We start from the raw sequence: 24559 nt of genomic DNA, 5'->3' as shown, positions 1-24559 counted from the left end.
GGTCAGAGCCGTTAGCAGGTGCTGGTTGACTGTAGTTTACACTAATCAGCTGAGCTAAAGGGTCAGAGCTGTTAGCAGGTGCTGGTTGACTGTAGTTTACACTAACCAGCTGAGCTAAAGGGTCAGAGCCGTTAGAAAAAAGTGCTGGTTGACTATAGTTTACACTAACCAGCTGAGCTGAAGGGTCCGACCTGCGAGAGTGTGTGTGTGTGTGTGTGTGTGTGTGTGTGTGTATGTGTGTGTGTGTGGATATGGTGCGTTTGTCTATGCCTGGGTCTTCTATGTCATGATGTGCTCTGTTCTTGTGTCCATGACTGTATTGTGCCCTGTATCCCTATCATATGTTCTACTATATACATGTGCTTTTGTTTGTGTTTTTATTCTAATGTTATTTATCTTGCTTTTATTCTGTTTGTGTTGCTAACCCTTTTTCACACAGGATTTTAGCCTGTACCTTCTGGCAGGGGGACTGCCAATGGAAATTAGCCTTTTGGCAAAAATTGGGTGCATTTACGTTTTTTTAAATGTTTTATTAATGTACGCTGTCCCCCTTGAACAAATAAAGTAAACCTAAACCTAAACCTAAACCAACCATGGACTGTTTTAGCCTCAGTCTAAGGACCCACACCAGCAGGCTCAGGGACAGTTTTTCCCTCCGGCAGTAAGGCTCATGAACTGCCTACTACTCACTGTACTGAGACACATTACTGTGATTATTGTATTATACTTAGATATATTAAATGTGTTTATTATATTATAACTCAGAGCTACCTTATTGTTGTTTCTGTTGCTACTTGCTAACTTCAGGACTCCCTGGAAGAAGAGCTCTTGTATCTCAATGGGACATTCCTGGATAAATAAAGGATAAATAAAAATAAATACTTTGCACTCATTGTTTATGCTATCACTTTGCAATATTGTGATTATTGTATTGCTGTAAAGGTACTGTAGCCTTGCAAGCCAGACCAATCTTCCACGAGTGCACAATGAAATCACAATGAAATCACTATCACTATACTATCATTACAATCACAATTCAACCTTTCTTTTGTAATTTGCATCTCAAAACATTTGCGAAATTTGAAAATATCTATCAACTATGCTGTGATTTCTATGCTGTATTTATGATCGGTTTCTGTCTATTTTATGTACATTTTATGCTAATTGTATGTACATTTTATGCACATTTTATGTATTTTTTTTTGCAAATTGTATGTACATTTTATGCTCATTTTATGTACATTTTATGCTCATGTTATGCCTATGTCTATTTCATGTCTACATCACTGATGTGAAGCACTTTGGGCTGCAATTCCTGTATGAAAAGTGCTATACAAATCAAATTATTATTATTATTACATGCATACATATTAATTACATACTAACTTCATGACTAACTTCATGACTAACTTCATGACTAACCTTATGACTAACTTCATGACTAACTTCATGACTAACTTTATGACTAACTTCATGACTAACTTTATGACTAACTTCATGACTAACTTCAAGTCTAACTTCATGACTAACTTTATGACTAACTTCATGGCTAACTTCATGACTAACTTTATGACTAACTTCATGACTAACTTCATGACTAACTTTATGACTAACTATCTCCCTGTCTCCGGCTGTCTCGGAGCGATGATCGGAGTGTTGAACGTCCCGTGATTAAGACGGGGAGGAGGCGACCCTCTTTGCGCCGCCCCTGTGCCTCAAATAGATTCGCTATCAGCTCTATCTTTAATCTTTCAAAATGTTCAGTTGCTATCGCTATCAGCTCTATCTTTAACTTTTCAAAATGTTCAGTTGCTATTGCATGCACTCGTCTGTGTTTCACTACACACATGAGTGCATGCTTACCAACTGTTAGTCTGCAACACTACTATCACCGACATCTAAGAAGAGAGATCCCCCCTTGAATGGCCATTCTAAGGTTTCTCTCCTCCACACTGCCTGTGGTGCATTTTTCCCTATTGTTAGGTTTTAGTGAGTTTTTCCTTACCTTCGCGTGAGGTATGTCTGGGAGTGCTTGCATTCATCCATTTATTTTAAATTTGTTGGACCTTATGGTGACTAACTTCATGACTAACTTCAAGACTAACTTCAAGACTAAGTTCATGACTAACTTCAAGACTAACTTCAAGACTAACTTCATGACTAACTTCAAGACTAACTTCATGACTAAATTTGTGGTTAACTTTATGACTAACTTTATGACTTTAGAAACAGAGAGAGAAACAGAGAGAGAGAGAGAAAGACAGTGAGAGAGATGGGGAGAGACAGAGAGAGACAGAGAGAGAGAGAGAAAGAGAGAGAGGAGAGAGGGATAGAGAGAGACAGAGAGAGAGAGAGAGAGAGAGAGAGAGAGGAGAGAGGGATAGAGAGACAGAGAGAGAGAAAGACAGTGAGAGAGATGGGGAGAGACAGAGAGAGACAGAGAGAGAGAGAGAAAGAGAGAGAGGAGAGAGGGATAGAGAGAGAGAGAGAGAGGAGAGCGGGATAGAGAGAGACAGAGAGAGAGAAAGACAGTGAGAGAGATGGGGAGAGACAGAGAGAGACAGATAGAGAGAGAGAGAGAAGAGAGAGAGAGAGAGAGAGAGAGAGAGAGAGAGAGAGGAGAGAGAGAGAGAGAGAGAGAGAGAGAGAGAGAGAGAGGGAGAGACTGAGAGGAGACTGAGAGTGTGTGTGTTAGTGCGTGTGTATGTGTGTGTGTGTGTGTTTGTGTGTGTGTTCGTGTGTGTGTGTGTCTAGGACCAGTAGAAGCTGCCAGTCTCATCAGCATTATAAAGAATCTAGACGGTTCCAAACGAACTCCCCAACCCGCCACGACCCTGACAACCCCCTGCTTGATACACACACACACACACGCTCGCGCACACACATAAAGACAGATGGACAGACAAACAGACTTACAGGCAGACAGACAGACAGACAGACAGACAGACAGACAGACAGACAGACAGACAGACAGACAGACAAACAGACAGACAGACAGACAGACAGACAGACAGACAGACAGACAGACAGACAGACAGACAGACAGACAGACAGACAGACAGACAGACAGACAGACAGACAGACAGACAGACAGACAGACAGATAGATAGACAGACAAAATAGCCACATTTGGGCGAACCATCTACATCTCTACACTGTGCTGCTGTGGTCTCCTAAGGTGGGAGGGACAGTTAGCCAGCCAATGCTGCGCCTTGTTTAGCTCATGTGACGTATTGCAGGAAGTGAGAGGAACTTGGTTGATGCAGGGAGAAGGACTCCTGCGTCTCTACAATTCGTAGCCGCATTTCTGCAGACCCCTCTCTGATTGGTTGAGCTCCATTTCTGCAGACCCCTCTCTGATTGGTTGAGCGAAGCCCCTCTCTGATTGGAAATGTACTACCAGATTCGCGTATAACGTTATTTCGCGTGACTTCGCGGTTTATTCATAACGTTATGCACATTTCACAACACAGCCAGCTGTCAGAAACTGTACATTGTAACGTTGTTATTTCGCGGCCTGCCCATTTGATGTTCCCAAATCATATTCAGAAAGTATCACAGAGACTTCTATTGACCAAGGAATTAGTTATTATTAGTAAGACACAACATTTCCGTAGCAATTGACCACCAGACTCTTTCTCTTAAGGCATTAACTGGGTTAATTAATATAAATGTTATATTGTAACTGTCTAGTTACACATCGGTTCCGAAACATGTATGTTCCAGAGAGCTCTGGTCAGCGAAGCCGGCGAGCGATTATTATTGGTTTTTAATGACAAACCAATTACATAATCCTATCCAACATATGTGTAAAGGCACACACAACATATTCCAGTTAACGGTATATTTTTTTAATGATTCGTTATGGCGTAATCAATACTTCCATGCGTATAAATTGCGTTCGCGACCTCCATGTTTTGGGGCTATTCATCAGAAAACTCGGATCCGGGATTCGGCTCCCATCCGTCGGGCAACAACTGTGGGTTTTCAGCCTCTCTCTCTGGAGCTTAACGGAGTTTCGACTCCTGGCTAGAGGAGCTTGTCACGGCTCATGCGCATGCGTGCGCTCGGCCAATCAGAGAGGGGTCTGCAGAAATGCGGCTACGAATTGTAGAGACGCAGGACTCCTACCTCTTGACTCACTACAGGAAGTGAAAAGGACTCCTACCTCTTGACTCACTACAGGAAGTGAGGTCTCCTACCTCTTGACTCACTACAGGAAGTGAGGTCTCCTACCTCTTGACTCACTACAGGAAGTGATAAGGACTCCTACCTCTTGACTCACTACAGGAAGTGAGGTCTCCTACCTCTTGACTCACTACAGGAAGTGAGGACTCCTGCGTGATTACATATGCACGCCGCATTTCTCAGAGACGCTCTCTGATTGGCCGACGCCTGTTTCTACACTGGTTAAGTTTAGGCACTCTTCAAGTTGGTTAAGGTTAGAGTTTGTCTTAGAGCGTGACGGCAAGTTCTTTCGACGGTTAAGCTTAGGCACTCTTTCGAAGTTGGTTAAGGTTAGAGTTTGTCTTAGAGCAGGGCGATAGAATGCCAGGTAGTTTGCAGGCTGTTTGACGAGGAAATGGGCAAAGACACAGCTCGTCACGGATTGGGCAAACGCGTCAGTGGCCAATCAGAGAGCGTCAGTCAGTGCCAATCAGAGAGCGTCTCCGAGAAATGCGGCGTGCATATGTAATCACGCAGGACTCCTACCTCTTGACTCACTACAGGAAGTGAGGACTCCTACCTCTTGACTCACTACAGGAAGTGAGGACTCCTACCTCTTGACTCACTACAGGAAGTGATAAGGACTCCTACCTCTTGACTCACTACAGGAAGTGAGGACTCCTACCTCTTGACTCACTACAGGAAGTGAGGACTCCTACCTCTTGACTCACTACAGGAAGTGAGGACTCCTACCTCTTGACTCACTACAGGAAGTGAGGACTCCTACCTCTCCACCACATCCTCTCCATTCCAACAGGTGTGCTGCTCCACCTCCATCTCTGACTCACACAGCATCTCAGGAAGCTCTCTGAAGAACTGCTGGTACCTCCCTACAGAACCCTGGAAGACCCTGCAGATAGATAGATAGATAGATAGATATAGAATATTAATTGTTCTGTAACCAATAGATATAGAATATTAATTATTCCGTAGCCATAGATATAAAATGTTCACTATGCTGTAACGGTATAGAGAATATTCATTATTCTGTAACCATAGATATAGAATCTCCATTATTCTGTAACCATAGATAAAGAATATTCACTATTCTGTAACCATAGATACCATAGGGTAATCATTATCACAGTCAAAATGGCTGCTGTGAAAAGGGAAAATTCTAGAATAATAATAAGAGGATGGGTCTCAGTCAAAACGTTCTAAACTAGAATAATAATAATAATAATAATAAGAGGATGGGTCTCAGTCCTGACGTTCTAAACTACAATAATAAGAAGAGGATGGGTCTCAGTCCTGACGTTCTAAACTACAATAATAAGAAGAGGATGGGTCTCAGTCCCAAAGTTCTTTTTTTTTATCTACTTTTTTCCCCCATTTTTCTATTTTTTCTCCCGTCCCCAATTTCGTATTTATTGTCCAATTCTACCCTCCCCTGTCTCGAACGTTGTTAGGCCATGCCTCCCACAGGCCGGCTGCAATGTGGACGAAGCCTTGCATCACGTGTCCCCTCCGGTACTCGAGGAGGCAGCCGTCGCATCTTTTCACCTGCACAGCGCAATCTCTCAGCGGCGAGGGTCTGCGTGGGAGGGACACGCCGCCCTCGTCGCTTCCTGATTCTACTGCGCAGGCGCACCAACCGACCTGTAGGAGTCGCTGTCCACAACGTCCGATCCCCACCCACCGGCTTTCCCACCCCCTAATACTGCCAATTGTATTAGTATGAACGACCAGCCAAGCTGGTAGCAACGCCGAGAGCTGGGCTCGAACCCAGCATCTCCTGCGTTGGTGGCGAGCGCCTTGCGCACTGCGCCACCTAGCCGCCGCAGTCCCAAAGTTCTAAACTAGAATAATAATAAGAGGATGGGTCTCAGTCCCAATATTATAAACTACAATAATAAGAAGAGGATGGGTCTCAGTCCCAATATTATAAACTACAATAATAAGAAGAGGATGTGTCTCAGTCCCAATATTATAAACTACAATAATAAGAAGAGGATGGGTCTCAGTCCCAATATTATAAACTACAATAATAAGAAGATGATGTGTCTCAGTCCTGACGTTATTATAATGTAGAATAATAAGAAGAGGATGGGTCTCAGGCCCAGTTGTTTACTACTGGGAGACAAGGCTACTTCTTACAGCCATGTGTCTCACAGTGGTGACAGGAGAAGAAATGTTTAAATGTCGCTATGACGACACTAAACCGTCTTCTTATTATTATAATAGGCAAACACCAAGGAAACTATAAAAGAAGGAAGGGTCATCACGTCAGAACACCAGCGTTCCATGCTCTGCTTGGTGCCAGACTTTGGTGCCAGTTCTATTGAAGCCTTTATTAAAATTCTAAATAAACCAGCTATCTGAGGAAATATACATCAACCAATATATTAAACGTTATAGCTAGCTAACAAGGCAACAGTTTGCAGATGATTCTAACATCCGAGGTAATAACCTGTTTAAATGACGGGTCATAAACAGACGGCTGATCCCATTCAACTCAATGTCGGCCGAACTGAACGTTTCCACACTTGGCACCAATATGTCCACGCGCTACACAGTGATGTCATGACCTTTCCTTCTTTTATAGTTTCCTTGGCAAACACGAGGAAGTATATGGCGGTGATGTCATTAACTAGTGGTGGTTTTACTACCTGGATAGTTTCTTCATGCTGCGATGCTTGTCCTCCCTGGAGCCTTTTAGAGGGAGCGACCTGGACACACACACACACACACACACACACACACACACACACACACACATGCGCACGCACGCACGCACGCACGCACACACACACACACACACACACACACACACACACACACACACACACACACACACACACACACACACACACACACACACACACACACACACATGAATATATTTATTTGTGTTCACATTCCAATCTAAACAAACACAAACAATAATAGATGCAGAAACAAATCTTCTCAAAATGACATATATATCTAGTCTGAGTCTGTGGAAACAGGAAGCAGCGTCTAGTCTGAGTCTGTGGAAACAGGAAGCAGCGTCTAGTCTGAGTCTATGGAAACAGGAAGCAGCGTCTAGTCTGAGTCTATGGAAACAGGAAGCAGCGTCTAGTCTGAGTCTGTGGAAACAGGAAGCAGCGTCTAGTCTGAGTCTATGGAAACAGGAAGCAGCGTCTAGTCTGAGTCTATGGAAACAGGAAGCAGCGTCTAGTCTGAGTCTGTGGAAACAGGAAGCAGCGTCTAGTCTGAGTCTGTGGAAACAGGAAGCAGCGTCTAGTCTGAGTCTATGGAAACAGGAAGCAGCGTCTAGTCTGAGTCTATGGAAACAGGAAGCAGCGTCTAGTCTGAGTCTGTGGAAACAGGAAGCAGCGTCTAGTCTGAGTCTGTGGAAACAGGAAGCAGCGTCTAGTCTGAGTCTGTGGAAACAGGAAGCAGCGTCTAGTCTGAGTCTGTGGAAACAGGAAGCAGCGTCTAGTCTGAGTCTATGGAAACAGGAAGCAGCGTCTAGTCTGAGTCTATGGAAACAGGAAGCAGCGTCTAGTCTGAGTCTGTGGAAACAGGAAGCAGCGTCTAGTCTGAGTCTGTGGAAACAGGAAGCAGCGTCTAGTCTGAGTCTATGGAAACAGGAAGCAGCGTCTAGTCTGAGTCTATGGAAACAGGAAGCAGCGTCTAGTCTGAGTCTGTGGAAACAGGAAGCAGCGTCTAGTCTGAGTCTGTGGAAACAGGAAGCAGCGTCTAGTCTGAGGAAACAGGAAGCAGCGTCTCCTCCAAATGTGGCGACTGACCATCATCACAGACAGAGCGAAGGTTTGCCAACGCCTTCGCTTTTGGACAGTCCTGCCACTCAAGCCCTGACCCTGAACCTTCAGCCCGTACAGTTCATGGTACTTTTTAGTTCCTGCAGCCTGTTATTGTCTTTACCGCTGTGTAAAGACCCGTGAGGAAGATGAGGCAAACAAGTCTCTCTCTATCTCTCTCACACACACACACACACACACACACACACACACACACACACACACACACACACACACACACACACACACACACACACACACACACACACACACACACACACACACACACACACACACACACACACACACACACACACACACCTCCTTGCTTGTGACTGTTGTCCCTGGTGCATGACAGGGCCATGCAAAGGGAGCAGGGTCAGTGGTGATGTCACAGGCGTCTGTGATGATGTCACAGGTGTCCGTGATGATGTCACAGGCGTCACAGTGGAAGTCGTGGTGGAAGGCGAGCTAGGCATCATGGGAGGACTGTCTGTCTGGGGACCACACACCTTCTCCACCTGAGAGACAGAGATAGAGGGGGGGGGGGGGGTTGAGAGAGAGTTATTGTTATTGTTATTTTTACTCTAGTGTTTTAGTATCTAGTATATTAGTGTATAATTATACTTGACCACATTGTGCACAATTGTACAGCCCTGGCCTATTTCATTATATAATTATATTATATTCCATTGTGCCTCTATTTTAAACTACTTGGAAATAAAGACCAATAAAGATTCAGATTCTGAGAGAAAGAGAGACAGGGAGAGATGGAGATAGAAAAAAAGAGAGACGGTAAGGAGAAGGAGAGAGGGAAAATAGAGGGGGGGCAGAGAGGGAGAGAGAGAGGAAGAGAGAGGGAGAGAGAGAGAGTGAGATGAATAGAGAGAGGGGGGAGGAAGAGAGAAAAAGAGAGGGGAGAGAGGGAGAATAAGTGAAGGAAGAGAGAGAAAAAGAGGGAGCAGAGAGGGAGAGAGAGGAAGCACAAGAAAGAACGGGGCAGAGAGAGGAAGAGAGAGAGAGAGGGGGGGAGAGAGGGAGAGAGAGAGGAATAGAATGTGGAAGAAAGAGAGAAAGAGAGAGGGAGAGAGAGAGGAAGAAAGAGAGAAAGAGAGGGGGCAGAGAGGGAGAGAGAGAGAAAGAGAGGAAGAGAGAGAGGAAAAAGAGGGGAGCAGAGAGGGAGAGAGAGGAAGAGAAAGAGAGAAATATACTTTGATATTATTTAATTGAACATAAAAACAGCAGCTTTGTATTATATTTGATATAAATACATTTCTTAAAGTCTAAAGCCCTCCTCAAGTCATTAATCCCATGAAATAGCCTGAACAAGTTATCCTCTTTAATGCATAAAGAACAGAGAATAAAATCACAAGATAAGAATTTAAATTCCTATTGAAACGGAAAATGTGTGCATCATTACACTCCCAGCTGGTTAATAACTATGTCTGTGTCTGATTGTAGCAGAGCCAGATATGAAGAGCTCTTAGTGAAACATTAAAGGGAAATTTGTTTCCATTTAACCTTTATTTAACCAGGCAGGTCAATTAAGAACAAATTCGTAGACCTGGTGAGAGGACAAAAGGGCCTGGTGAGAGGACAAAAGGTTCTGGTGAGAGGACAAAAGGACCTGGTGAGAGGACAAAAGGACCTGGTGAGAGGACAAAAGATTCTGGTGAGAGGACAAAAGGACCTGGTGAGAGGACAAAAGGTTCTGGTGAGAGGACAAAAGGACCTGGTGAGAGGACAAAAGGACCTGGTGAGAGGACAAAATGACCTGGTGAGAGGACAAAAGGACCTGGTGAGAGGACAAAAGGACCTGGTGAGAGGACAAAAGGTTCTGGTGAGAGGACAAAAGGACCTGGTGAGAGGACAAAAGGTTCTGGTGAGAGGACAAAGGGACCTGGTGAGAGGACAAAATGACCTGGTGAGAGGACAAAATGACCTGGTGAGAGGACAAAAGGACCAGGTGAGAGGACAAAATGACCTGGTGAGAGGACAAAAGGACCTGGTGAGAGGACAAAAGGACCTGGTGAGAGGACAAAAGGACCTGGTGAGAGGACAAAATGACCTGGTGAGAGGACAAAAGGACCTGGTGAGAGGACAAAAGGACCTGGTGAGAGGACAAAATGACCTGGTGAGAGGACAAAAGGACCTGGTGAGAGGACAAAAGGTTCTGGTGAGAGGACAAAAGGACCTGGTGAGAGGACAAAATGTTCTTCTGAGAGGACAAAAGGACCCGGTGAGAGGACAAAATGTTCTTCTGAGAGGAAAAAAGGACCTGGTGAGAGGACAAAAGGACCTGGTGAGAGGACAAAAGGTCCTGGTGAGAGGACAAAAGGTTCTGGTGAGAGGACAAAAGGACCTGGTGAGAGGACAAAAGGTTCTGGTGAGAGGACAAAAGGTTCTGGTGAGAGGACAAAAGGACCTGGTGAGAGGACAAAAGGACCTGGTGAGAGGACAAAAGGTCCTGGTGAGAGGACAAAAGGACCTGGTGAGAGGACAAAAGGACCTGGTGAGAGGACAAAAGGACCTGGTGAGAGGACAAAAGGTTCTGGTGAGAGGACAAAAGGACCTGGTGAGAGGACAAAAGGTTCTGGTGAGAGGACAAAAGGACCTGGTGAGAGGACAAAAGGACCTGGTGAGAGGACAAAATGACCTGGTGAGAGGACAAAAGGACCAGGTGAGAGGACAAAATGACCTGGTGAGAGGACAAAAGGACCTGGTGAGAGGACAAAAGGACCTGGTGAGAGGACAAAATGACCTGGTGAGAGGACAAAAGGACCTGGTGAGAGGACAAAAGGTTCAGGTGAGAGGACAAAATGACCTGGTGAGAGGACAAAAGGACCTGGTGAGAGGACAAAATGACCTGGTGAGAGGACAAAAGGACCTGGTGAGAGGACAAAAGGTTCAGGTGAGAGGACAAAAGGACCTGGTGAGAGGACAAAATGTTCTTCTGAGAGGACAAAAGGACCTGGTGAGAGGACAAAAGGACCTGGTGAGAGGACAAAAGGTCCTGGTGAGAGGACAAAAGGACCTGGTGAGAGGACAAAAGGTTCTGGTGAGAGGACAAAATGTTCTGGTGAGAGGACAAAAGGACCTGGTGAGAGGACAAAAGGACCTGGTGAGAGGACAAAAGGTCCTGGTGAGAGGACAAAAGGACCTGGTGAGAGGACAAAAGGACCTGGTGAGAGGACAAAAGGACCTGGTGAGAGGACAAAAGTTCCTGGTGAGAGGACAGAAGGACCTGGTGAGAGGACAAAAGGTCCTGGTGAGAGGACAAAAGGACCTGGTGAGAGGACAAAAGGACCTGGTGAGAACAAAAGGACCTGGTGAGAGGACAGAAGGACCTGGTGAGAGGACAAAAGTTCCTGGTGAGAGGACAGAAGGACCTGGTGAGAGGACAAAAGGTTCTGGTGAGAGGACAAAAGGACCTGGTGAGAGGACAAAAGGACCTGGTGAGAGGACAAAAGGACCTGGTGAGAGGACAAAAGGACCTGGTGAGAGGACAAAAGGACCTGATGAGAGGACAAAGGGACCTGGTGAGAGGACAAAAGGTTCTGGTGAGAGGACAAAAGGACCTGGTGAGAGGACAAAAGGTCCTGGTGAGAGGACAAAAGGACCTGGTGAGAGGACAAAAGGACCTGGTGAGAAGACAAAAGGACCTGGTGAGAGAACAAAAGGACCTGGTGAGAGGACAAAAGGTTCTGGTGAGAGGACAAAAGGACCTGGTGAGAGGAAAAAAGGACCAGGTGAGAGGACAAAAGGTTCTGGTGAGAGGACAAAAGGTTCTGGTGAGAGGACAAAAGGACCTGGTGAGAAGACAAAAGGTTCTGGTGAGAGGACAAAAGGTTCTGGTGAGAGGACAAAAGGACCTGGTGAGAAGACAAAAGGTCCTGGTGAGACGACAAAATGACCTGGTGAGAGGACAAAATGTTCTGGTGAGAGGACAAAAGGACCTGGTGAGACAACAAAATGACCTGGTGAGAGGACAAAAGGACCTGGTGAGAGGACAAAAGGACCTGGTGAGAGGACAAAAGGACCTGGTGAGAATACAAAATGACCAGGTGAGAGGACAAAAGGTTCTGGTGAAAGGACAAAAGGACCTGGTGAGAGGACAAAAGGACCTGGTGAGAGGACAAAATGACCTGGTGAGAGGACAAAAGGACCTGGTGAGAGGACAAAAGGACCTGGTGAGAGGACAAAAGGACCTGGTGAGAGGACAAAAGGACCTGGTGAGAGGACAAAATGACCTGGTGAGAGGACAGAAGGACCTGGTGAGAGGACAAAAGGACCTGGTGAGAGGACAAAAGGACCTCTCGAATGGTAACAAGGAAAAGGGGACAAAACGATTTTATAAAATAGAAAAAAAACATTTAAAAACAATCCAGATAAGACTATTGGACACAGATGATACGTACGTCACACAGGTAAGGGTCTTGTGCACAGACACATTCCAGTTGCAGGTGTGTGGAAACAACTCTGCAGTAAAGCCCTTAACTCATTCAGCGCCGGAGGGCACTGTGTAATGTGTGGTTGAAAGGCCAACGCTTTAAAGTATAGGAATACATGGCAGTGTTTGCAGGGCTAAAACTATATTATATATCATAGCTATGGATATGCCCATTTGACTTCGAGTATCTATCGTTCAATATGTGAAAAAGAAACGTTTTTTTTCATCCATACATTCTCGTTTTATACCGTGGTGAATATAAGTATAGTTTTAGGGTAATTCATGGGAGGCTGGTAATAGCCCCCAATGTGTATTATACTAAATGCATTGGCGTTCCGTCCCTACACACGCTACAAAAATAAAATGCATATGATAGGTATTATGTTCCATCATATATGCATGAAAGGTGGGGGGGGGGTTGTTTTTTTATGCTTTGATCGTCACCAACGGAATCCGTTATGGACTAGCGTTACACACATACGCTCGGATCGCAATGAAGGCATGCTTCGATCAATGCAAGATTTATATCATATAGCCCTTGAAAAAAGTAGTAGAACGCGCTCACCTCACTAGACTTGACACTGGGTGCTGTAATCTGATATCATACATAAAAATAGGGAAACAATGTCCAGGCACGCACTCCAGGTTTTTCCAAATTTATTGGCAGCCTGAAATCATATCATGACTGAAGAAGGTGTGTTCACACTGAAACATCATGATATGATTTCAGGCTGCCAATACATTTGGAAAAACCTGGAGTGTGTGCCTGGACATTGTTTCCCTATTTATATGTATGATATCAGAGGTTACAGCACCCAGTGTCAAGTCTAGTGAGGTGAGCGCGTTCTACTACTTTTTTATGTATCATATATCCCTTACCTTGACTAGGATGTGCCCCAAAAAGAATATTCCAATTATCTGATCGCGAGTCCCAGTATTGGTGCCGATCGTGTCGCCAACATAATCCGCCATACATCATCCATCTGGAGCATTTGACGCTCCTCAAGCCGATCGGGACAACCGCTCCCCTTGCCTGACATAGAAAAGTCTGCCCGGACCAATATAATCGAGTTTCAAAGGATGTGCAATACCGGCCGCATCCTACCAGGCGGCGCCATTGGACTTTTGCGATCTCAGACTCATTCCCTATGATAACACCAGGCTCCCTGGATGGATAATGAATGGAAATATCGAATCAAATAACGATGAAAACCCGACTTTGCTCGGGCTTGGTGCTCAAGCGTCGGCGAGTTAACCCGAGATATCTTGGGTCTGGCCCCGAATGAGTTAACAGTAGTGAGGGGGTCAATATGTTAAATGTTTTTAGCCTAATCTGATGCTACACCAACGATAGTGTGTGTGTGTGTGTGTGTGTGTGTGTGTGTGTGTGTGTGTGTGTGTGTGTGTGTGTGTGTGTGTGTGTAGGTGTGTGTGTGTGTGTGTGTGTGTGTGTGTGTGTGTGTGTGTGTGTGTGTGTGTGTGTGTGTGTGTGTGTGTGTGTGTGTGTGTGTGCAAGGGATGAAAGGGGTGCTGGACAATAAATAATCAATAATAAAAGAAAAGTTGATTTAGACTAGTTTCTCATGAAAGACCTTAACAAACATGTTCCACAGATTCAAGGAAGTCATATAGATTTTCTTTTAAACATAGATAATATGTTTCATAACATGTTGTTACTTGGTTTGTTTACCTAAGTCCTCCCTGTTCTCTCCAAGCTGGACCCCTGATCTGTCTTTTTCCCACTGGTGTGTCTGAGTGTGAGTGTGTGCATGCGTGTGTGCGTGTGTTGTGTGTGTGTGTGTGTGTGTGTGTGTGTGTGTGTGTGTGTGTGTGTGTGTGTGTGTGTGTGTGTGTGTGTGTGTGTGTGTGTGTGTGTGGGTGCGTGCGTGCGTGCGTGCGTGCGTGTGTGTGTGTGTGGATCTAGTGTCAGACAAAAGCTCTGGTTGGCTGGACAACCCTTACCCAGAATGCAACAGAGTGATGAAAAAGTGTCTGTAACTAATCTCTGGGCAAAGACACAGACACACAGACACAGAGACAAACACAAAGACACACACACACACACACACACACACACACACACACACACAGCGAGAGACACACCAACACACACACAGTGGAGTCCCAGACTGTATTTAGCCATCTAGGTACAAGACGTTTATATCCAGAGAGCCAAGGGCCATGCTGGGACCAAACTAGGTTCCTCTATCGCTGTCTGTCCAGGACTAAAAAAACTGTATTAACACATTCCTGGCCATATAAATACGTGATTGGGTGCCATCCATAAGACATTAACTGCTACAGAGTTTGATCATCTTATACCATTCTCTGCCAGCACTGGAAGTCTATGGAGATGTTCACCTTCTTTGCAGGGCTATAACTTTTTAAATTGTATTGCTAAATTGACATTACTATGGCCCATTCAACATCGATTATCTATCGTTCAGGATGTAGGAACGTTTTACTTTTTCATTCACACATTCATACGAAAATACCGTCTAGAATATAAATGTTTTTATCGTTTTCTGCAGTAATTCCTAGAACGTGAGATATAGGCATAAATGCATATATAGATTATCAAATGCCGTTTGTTACCGATCCACGCTATATAAAAAATGTCAACTGTACATGGTCCTAAACGTTATGACTGATCATGCATGGGTGAACTGGGGGGGGGAGGGGTCGTTTATAATTCCGTGATCGTCGTTAAATGCTTTATGTAGTATGGGTGATATATAGATCAGAGCAGTTTGTATGGATAATAATAAACACTCACGCTGAAAATGACGTCAGCCTCCTCTTACCGTTGGGCGATGAGACTGGAGCAAAAAGATCCCAGTTATTTGATGGGGATCGAGTAGATCCATTTCCGGTTTGTATAATACTAATACACGCCCAAATCATGTCAATTATTGAGTTATGGCAGCGATCCATATCCACGGTGTGTGGCTATCCCGCGACGATATGCGAGTGGCCGGACGGATTTAGGAGACGCACCGATATCCAACCGGCCATTTCCGGTTTGGCAACTCGCCGATCATCCACCAGGGGGCAGTATTGAAGCGTTGCAGAGTTGTGCCGAGTCCCACTGCATCAGACAAGGCTCCGTGAGGGAAATATGAATACCATGGCGAAAATATGAAATATGATCACAATAACGTTGTACTCTGTGGATTGGCAGAATTCGCATGAACTTGAAACACGTCGTGCAACGTGATTGGCGGGGAATGTGTTAAAAGGCCAACCACGTATATATATATACGTGTTACCACTCGGTTTTGCTTTTATTCCATTTTAATATCCTACTCAATGTCATGGAGCTGTATTTTGGCTGGAAACGGCATATCGGGACTCCGAAAGTGCAGTACCGTCCAGAGCCTGGTATTGGCGCTGTCTCGATAATACAGTTTCCCCTGTTGCAGACCAGGTGTCACTTTTTTCATTCCGGGTTAGCTTTTCTGTTAGCCTGAAGCTATGGCTTTACCAGATCGCATGGAATACTTTTTGCGACGCCGAATTCAGTATGCAGTAAAGGATAGCATCAGCCAATGAACATATCTATCTACTAGATGGCGATCAAATAACTGGGAAATTCTTTTTGGAATCCAACCGGCCACAGGTAAGAGCGATTTGACGTCAATTACAGCCTGATCTGGCCTTGTTCTCATAGCCATCCACCCGGTCAGCGTGTGATGTTGCAATAACGAATGCCGTTATTGGTAATCAATAATCAGAAACGACTTCCCCCGCCCCCCTTTCATGCATTCATGGTGGACCATGATACCGATCATATGCATTTAGATTTTTAACTCTAGCTTGTGTAGGGCCGAAACGCCAATAGATTTAACGTTATTAGCTTACCCCAGAACATTGCGGTATATAGTTCATATTCCCGACGCTATAAAATGGGAACGTATTGATGAAAAAAAAAATCTTTATGGCATATTGAAGGGAAGGTTTATATACCGTCAATTGACAATGACAATGGACATATAGCAATAATATAAAATATAGATTTAGCTCTACAAACAACCTCACGCACAGTGAAAACTTGTAATAAAAAGCTGGCCTCATAGAGTGGGATTAGACGGGCCCCAATGGCTCTGAATGTGTTAAAGGTAGAGTCTGTGATGCCGCTGAACAGCGACATCTAGGTAAAAGAGCTGTGCTTGGTATTGCACTTTGTTTACATATTTAGTTTTGGGTCTGGGTTGGAATTGAGAGGGGATAGATGGAGGGGTTGATATTGTCTGGAGAAAGCACAGTATAATAAGTTACTAAAACTCCATACGGTGAAAGTGCAATAAGGTAACAGTAAAGTACAATATACAATGTAGAAGGTGATTGAACTGGAGTATAATAAATTAGTACTACTGAGTAATAATGTTAATCAGATGTATGTACAGTGTTATAGTATTGTGTGGGAAGATTTGGTTGTTCCTCGAATCAGGACAAAAGGATATCGAATATTAGACACAGGACAATGAGTTCAAACATCATGTATGGTATTTATTGAATAATCAGAAAGCATAATTACATGAATTATCGGGTGGTCCATGGATCACGACAAGCTTGTTGACATCAATGCAGTATAGCAGAGTGGCCAAGGAGCTCTCCTTTCCTCTATTCTAAAATGGTCTGATATACTGTCCGACCTAGGGTGTCTTCGCTGGCTGACCAATCAAGTGTGAGACACCTGTGTCCTTTCCCATATGATCCAGCTCGGACCAGGTCCTCGAGGATGCATAGTTATGTAACAGGAAAATGCACAGGCATCCATCCCGGACCGGCCAGCCACCTTTCTGGAGATAAGGGGGCCCCTCTAACCTTGGCCTAAAAGCCTCTCAATGTAAAAGGAAACCATAGTGTTCTCAAATGTTTATGATACTGAATGTACTGTAATCTTATTTATCAATGACTTTTAACTTAATCAATGTTCCTAATTAACTAATATATTTATATATGATATAAGCCTAAAGTCTGACGTTAATTTCCGACAATTGTCATGTACAGTGATACAGGTATAAAGACACTATGGTAGTAAGTATGGTATAACTAGTAAGCGTAGGTAGGGGATATGTAAAGACATAGATATAGTATCTACATGTATGTAAAACGGATTATATGCAGGTCACACAAACACACTTTATATTTATTGATAAAGGATTTGCACTACAACTCGTACACCTACTGTAAATTGTACCTAAATTGCACCTCATCCCATTTCTGCCTTGCACTATATAGTATTGTATATTAGTACACTGCATAGTATTGTATATTATATGGTAACTCAGTTACGTCTATTCTGCATCGAACTTTGTACATATGTCTATACTGAACAATGTGACCTAATTTTTTTACTTCTAATTCACATGCTATACTATGTTATTTTATTTCATACTTATCTTGTCTTGCACAGTCTCTGGAGCATAACAGTAAGAAGCATTTTGTATAAAAGTATTCTGTACTTCTGTATGACAACTATTAAAGAAACTTGAAACTTGTATATACAGACAGGTGTGGATATATATATATATATATATATATATATATATATATATATATATATATATATATATATATATATATATATATATATATATATATATATATATATATATATATATATATATATATATTGTGGCAGATATCAACCCCCCTCTCATGGATATGTGAAGGACGGGAGATATTACTGCCACAGAAGGAGTGGAAATAATTAGGTAGCTGATTAGTACTGATAGAACACACCTGTGCAGAAACCCCCTTGTGTACTGACCCTGGACCGGACGACTACTCTGAGTATTGAACAATCCCTTTTTTGTAAGAGAGCCTGTTTTTGTGTTTTGACCATCGGACTGTATTACGACCATTATATTTGCCCATCGTACTATTATTCTGCCTGTAAATCAATACATATTCTTATTGATTGATATTGCACTTGTGTGGACATTTGAATTTGTTTGTTTTTGAACCGTGACGAGTCTGGACACCACCAGGCTTGTCACAATATGGGATGGAATCGCGAACCGGTTCCTGTTGGGAGCCGGTTCCTAATTGTCCGATTCCTGGAATCGATACCATGTGTTTCCGACGTATGACGTAACGCCAGTTTGTTTGGGACCGGAGCCACCATGTCTGGCAGAAAAAGACGTTCGAAAGCGTGGCTGCACTTTACCAAAGTTGATGAAAACAGCGCAAGTTGCAGCATTTGCAAAATGTCTATTTCATCAAAGGGGGGAAATACGAGCAACATGCTAAAGCATTTATCAACACGGCATGCCCTTAACGTGCTGGAATAAAGTCGTGTTTTTGATGTGCTACGGACAAGTGCTGCTGCTGCATCTACCTCTGTTACCGAAGGTAGAATCCAATGTTATTATTACAATAACGTTAGCGCCATGCATGCAAACAAAACCTAAATGAAAAACGAATGCTTTCATCACTGTATAAATATTCTCCCATTTCAGATGATGACAATCAGAGTGCATCTAGTGCTGCTAGTGGTTCTCGCGAATCTCAGGAAACCCCTTTCACTTTAGCACAGCGGGGTAAACTGACACAAGAAAAAGTGAACGAGTTACACCGAGCTGTCACAACATTTGTGGTGAAAGGTTTGCACCCTTACTCCACGGTAGAAGCCTCAGAATTTCGGTAGGTGAATTGCTTTCTTAGATGTTACTTATGTCATGTCAACTCATGTGTCAGTTATGTTTTTACTTTTAACGTTTATTTATACAGGTAGGTTATTGATAACGAATTCTCTTTTGCAACAACGACCTGTTGAATGTAACTACAGTGAAATAGATTCAATTAGTTTAAGAGAATCTCAAATAAATTATTGCTAACAAATTCTCTTTTGCAATAACAACCTGTTGAATGCAATTACAGTTCAATAGATTAAATTAGTTCTCAAATACATTATTTTATTTAAGTGTATAGTTCATTTATTTTTTACAGTTTTTGTATTTTTCTGACATGGGGGCGATACAATAAATGATAAATGACATTTATCTGTTACATTTATAATTTAACTAAATAAAGCGGAAATGCAGCAGGAATCGATAAGGGAATCGATAAAGAACCGGATCGATAAGCAGAATCGATAATGGAATCGTATCGATAAAATCTTATCAATTCCCACCCCTAAATATATATATATATATATATACAGATCCAGCTCTTCAAAATCGTACCTCTACTGCAAGGGTGCAGTATCGTTCACGCCTCGTTAACATCACTGCCTGTTACACTCCCAGACCAGCTCAAGTCTGGGAGAATCAATGCCCCACACAAAGAGTGGACAGTGGTGCCAGGCCCGCCATCTAGCGGTCACCTGCAGATGATGCAGTCAACATGACCCTGCTTGGTCATATTAATAACATACTGTTGTGGCAATTAGTGTCTATGTTACAAGTGTTGTCTGTTTAGGTTGTTCTCTGTGTTGGCATTCTGATTCTGTGTTTTGTATTAGCCTAGTCCTTGTTCCGGTATTGTTGATTATTGTATTAGTTCTAGTGCCTTCTTCCCCCAGCTGTTTTCCATTATTAATCAGTGTTAATTAGTGTCAGTATTTATTGCTTGTGGTTTGTTTGGATTGTTGTGGCGTCATTGTCCCCGCGTTGTTCCCGTATCGTGCCTGTGTGCCTATGTCCTGTCAAGTGAGTTTGTTGTCCTGTCAAGTGAGTTTGTTCCTCAGTATGTTGCAATGTTTGGTGCTCTTTGTTTTTCGTTATCAGTCCGTGTTTGTCCCAGAGCCAGCCCGGCTGTGCCTTTCTTTTGTTTTGTAGTTTGGTTGTGAGTTAGTAAATATCCCTTCTCTAAGCATCACCCTTCGTCTCTGCCGCCGTTCCTTCTTCCTTGTCTGCATACTGTGTTCTCACCTTCATCATCACCCCCAATCGTTACACTGCCAGGTTACTGCAGTAGTAGAGCAGAGCAGAGCTCAGAGCCCTGACAGCTGCATCTGTATATATATATATATATATATATATGTTGTACATGAAAGAGCAACCATGAAGAGATGATACAGAAACGAAGTGAACAAAACATTAGAAAATAGAGTTAGCAGATATTGAAGATCAACAAGAACTGACAAAACTGAAAGAAAAACTGGGAAGGGTTACAGATATAATCTGTGGTAAACCAGAAAATGTTGAGAAACAAGAATAGATGACGAAAGACATTCTGGATGAGATGAAAAAGAGAGCAGACATGAAGAATGCGGACAGAAAAACTGAATACAACAATGCAAAACAAAAAGTACAGAAGATGTGTAGAGATGCAAAAGAGAAGTATTACAAAGAAAAATGCAAATAAATTGAAGATCTAGACAAGAAGCAGAACCGTCTCATGTACAACAAGATCCAACAACTAACAAGGAAGAGGAAAAAAATAACCAATGTGTCAGAGACAAAGAAGGAGAACTGCTCCTTGACGAGAAGGAAATAATCAATAGTTTCAAGTTTCAACTTTGTTTATTAATTGTCATAGTAAAATACAGAATACTTTATCATGAAATAATTTTTTATGTATGAGCCCCTGAGAGTGTGCTAGATAAAAATAGATAAAAGTATAAAATAGAAAAAGTCAAAAGTACGTAAAATACGTACGTAAAAGTGTTCAGTCAATATACATATATATACAATATACAATACAGAGTCAAAAGAGTAACAGTGAGGTACAATGCAGAAATGGGATGAGGTACAAACTTAGGGTAAGGTGCAATGAGTGTCCGCCCGGTTCTGTGTTTGTTGGTTAGCTCCGTTAGCTAGCAGCCTATCAAGACCAGCCATTGGAATACTGTTTTCTAAATTGGGGAGGCTTTTAATCGTCAAGGTAAGAGGATTTTAAGTCATGGTATCCATAAACTTCAATCGGTTCGGATCCTTTGAATAAATGAGAATGTCAACAAACACGGCTTCACATAGAAATCACTGACTGCGCCCAGAGAGGAGTGGTTAGGCAAAAAATAGTTCAGAGCATATTTGCTTAGAAAACGTAATTGTCGAATTCAATTATTTTTTATTTCTCCACGTGGTAAATACACAGGTCACAACATGTTTACAGGAACGTTTTGAAGTTGTATTTGGAGTGTATTTCGTGACTGTAGGGAACGTCAGGCTACAACTCTGCCCCACTTCCAGTGAATGACGCTAAGCTAGGCTAACGGAGCGGCTGTTCCATAAGCCTAATGCATGCACAGAGACAAAAAAGGTATGTATCTTCTTGTCTAACTCCAGGGAAGATGTTAAATAAGCAAATTTACCAAAATGTTGGAGTTTTCCTTTAAGTTTTGATGAAACAAAGGAGAATATGAATTATGATTTTTCTTTGCATTTTTGACAGTGAATAACACCATGCTAAAAATGACCAGCCATGAAAAACTGCCACTGAGCTCGTTCAGTACCTTCTTGAGATCAAGTGTACAAAAAGTCTAAGGAAATGAATAAAGAGAAGATGATTAAACAGAAGGTTTTGTAGATACAGTACTGAATTCTGCCATCCGCACTCATGCAGTTTGAAATATTATTATAGAATATAATAATACAGTCAGCTTTTTATTTTTGAGACAGCTCCGCCATTTTGAAATGGATTTCAACACGGATGGTTGCTAAATGTCCACAGAAGGGAGACAAACTAACTGCCCTCCAAACTATGCCAATAATGTTGGCAAAGTTTTGTGGTATATAATCCAGAGAAATAAGAGAAATAAAAAATAATAATCAGGAAGTAATTTAATTGCTTCCAGAAAGCTGGAGAACCCTAGCCTAGGAGATGTATTTTTTCGAAATGTCAACGCTCATTGAAAGCCCTGTCTTTCCTTCATCATAATGACTACAGCAAAATGGCGGCTCGGATTTATTTTCGGTCTAAATTCGCGATCTATTGAATACAATTCCTAAACTCATATTTCATAAATAACACTTTAACCTATTGGTAAACAAATGTATTGCTGAAAATATACACTATGACTGCTGTTATGACATGGTTAGGGTCTTTACCCTTAGATACATTTGAAAGAAAAATGCAACATTATGTCATACAGCCTAGAGAGAATGATTTATGACGTGATGTCATTTGTGGTCCGGTACTGGACCGCACGGGTGGAAGAGGTTAAAGTGTCTAAAGTGAGTAAAGTGGGTGTTAAGGTGAGTGTGTACGTGTGGATGTGTATGCTGTGAGTGTAGATGATGGGTTGTTACATAGTGTCAATGGGTCTCATTCTCCAACGGACTTATGACAAAAAGGGCTTTCTCTTATTTTCTCTTATATGTTTTATTGGGACGGTTGGTGAATCCCAAAATCGCCCCGAAAAGGTCTCAAATGGCCCTAAGAGAAAGCCCTTTTTGTCGTAAGTCCTTGGAGAATGAGACCCATTGTCATTGAGCATCCTGATGGCCTGGGGATAGAAGCTCCTTCTGAGTCTCTCTGTACTGGCCATGAGACTCCGGTATCGCTTGCCTGACCGCAGCAGTTCAAAGAGGCAGTTGTTTGGGTGACTAGAGTCTTTGATTATTCTCTTAGCCTTGGCCCTGCAACGCTTGTTGCAAATGTCCTGGAGAGTGGGAAGCCCACCTCCAATTGTGCGTTCGGCTGAACGGGCCACTCTCTCTAGTCTGCTATAGATGGGCAGAGTGTGTGGAAACACTATATGAAGACCAGAACAGAACATCCGACACAGGAATTCGTCTAGAAGAACTAGAACAAGTCCAGATCACGAAAAAAAGAAGTTGAAGAGGCTGTGAAGTCACTGGGCACGGACAGATCGCCCGGCGAGGATGAGATCCCTGCTGAACTGATTAAGAACTCTGGTGACAGATGCATCGAGCTCCTTGTGAAACTGGTAAACAACATCTACAACTCAGAAAATATTCCAAATGATTTCCTAAAATCAATGTTCATTCCGATCCCAAAGACCGGAAGAGCCACAGAATGCAACAATTACAGGACTATCAGTTTGATATCTCTAGGGTGTAGCCAATGAGAGCCTAGGGTTAGGTGATGAGAGTCTAGGGTTTAGCCAATGAGAGCCTAGGGTTAGGCGATGAGAGCCTAGACTCAGAGTGTAGCCTGCTTGACTTGGAACGGAGATTCCTATAGCACCTCCCAGAGGGAAGGAGGGCAAACAGTCCCACCTAGACACTATGACACCTAGACACCTAGACAGGAACTGCTCCATTTTCACCCCATTGGTGCCGCTTTGAATGTGTTCTCTTATTAGAGTATCTTTGGTACCCATTGTGTTATCTTATTAGAGTATCTTTGGTACCCATTGTGTTATCTTATTAGAGTATCTTTGGTACCCATTGTGTTATCTTATTAGAGTATCTTTGGTACCCATTGGGCTCAGTGAGGTCCATCCATCCATCCATCCATCCATCCATCCATCCATCCATCCATCCATCCATCCATCCATCCATTCATCCATCCATCCATCCATCCATCCATCCATGAATGAATGAATGAAAACTTTATTTAACAGATTGCAGAATGGGTACAATACAGTACGGCTCAATACATACAATTGTTAAGGGGATGCAGACCTGAGAAAGACGTTTGTCTCGTTTCCATCAGGGTCCCCCATCCATCCATCCATCCATCCATCCATCCATCCATCCATCCATCCATCCATCCATCCATCCATCCATCCATCCATCCATCCATCCATCCATCTGTCCACTAAATCGATCTTATGTATGTCTGTGTGTGTGTGTGTGTGTGTGTGTGTGTGTGTGTGTGTGTGTGTGTGTGTGTGTGTGTGTACCGTAGCCGTTATTCTTGGTCCGTACAGCTGCGCGTGTAATATGCCGTCGTTCACATGGTTTTTGACGGCTAACAGCGCTAGCTCTATGCTGCCGTTTCCACTGCTGGTAGCTAGCCTAGCCGCTAACTGCTGGAGCAATACCACCAACTGCCACCAGGGGGTGCCTAGCTCTGACACGCTTACCTGGAGAGAGAGAGAGAGAGAGAGAGAGAGAGAGAGAGAGAGAGAGAGAGAGAGAGAGAGAGAGAGAGAAATATACTTTTGTCTGCATGAAACTCATAGATAGCTTGATAGAGTAGAGAATACGTGGTTTAAAGTTAGTAGAGGACATCAGACGTCTAGCTTGATAGAGTAGAGAATACATGGTTTAAA

General features: G+C 43.1%; 1 protein-coding gene across 1 annotated transcript in view; it reads right to left on the bottom strand.

Moving 5' to 3' along the window:
* Window positions 1-24559, bottom strand: part of LOC311225882 (glypican-5-like) — a gene marked incomplete at both ends in the record, with an annotated part of 108029 nt that overhangs the window by 72655 nt on the left and 10815 nt on the right. Inside the window, 4 exons of the mRNA XM_084311274.1 lie at window positions 4955-5077; window positions 6837-6896; window positions 8295-8494; window positions 24188-24370. Of these exons, the coding sequence (XP_084167400.1) occupies window positions 4955-5077; window positions 6837-6896; window positions 8295-8494; window positions 24188-24370 (566 nt within the window). The remainder of the gene's footprint in view (window positions 1-4954; window positions 5078-6836; window positions 6897-8294; window positions 8495-24187; window positions 24371-24559) is intronic.

The sequence above is a fragment of the Notolepis coatsorum genome (assembly GCF_963971535.1).
Source record: "Notolepis coatsorum genome assembly, chromosome: 3".
NCBI classification, from domain to species: domain Eukaryota; kingdom Metazoa; phylum Chordata; class Actinopteri; order Aulopiformes; family Paralepididae; genus Notolepis; species Notolepis coatsorum.
Note: the sequence above shows the minus strand (reverse complement) of the source record. Positions and strands in the feature narration are given on the sequence as shown.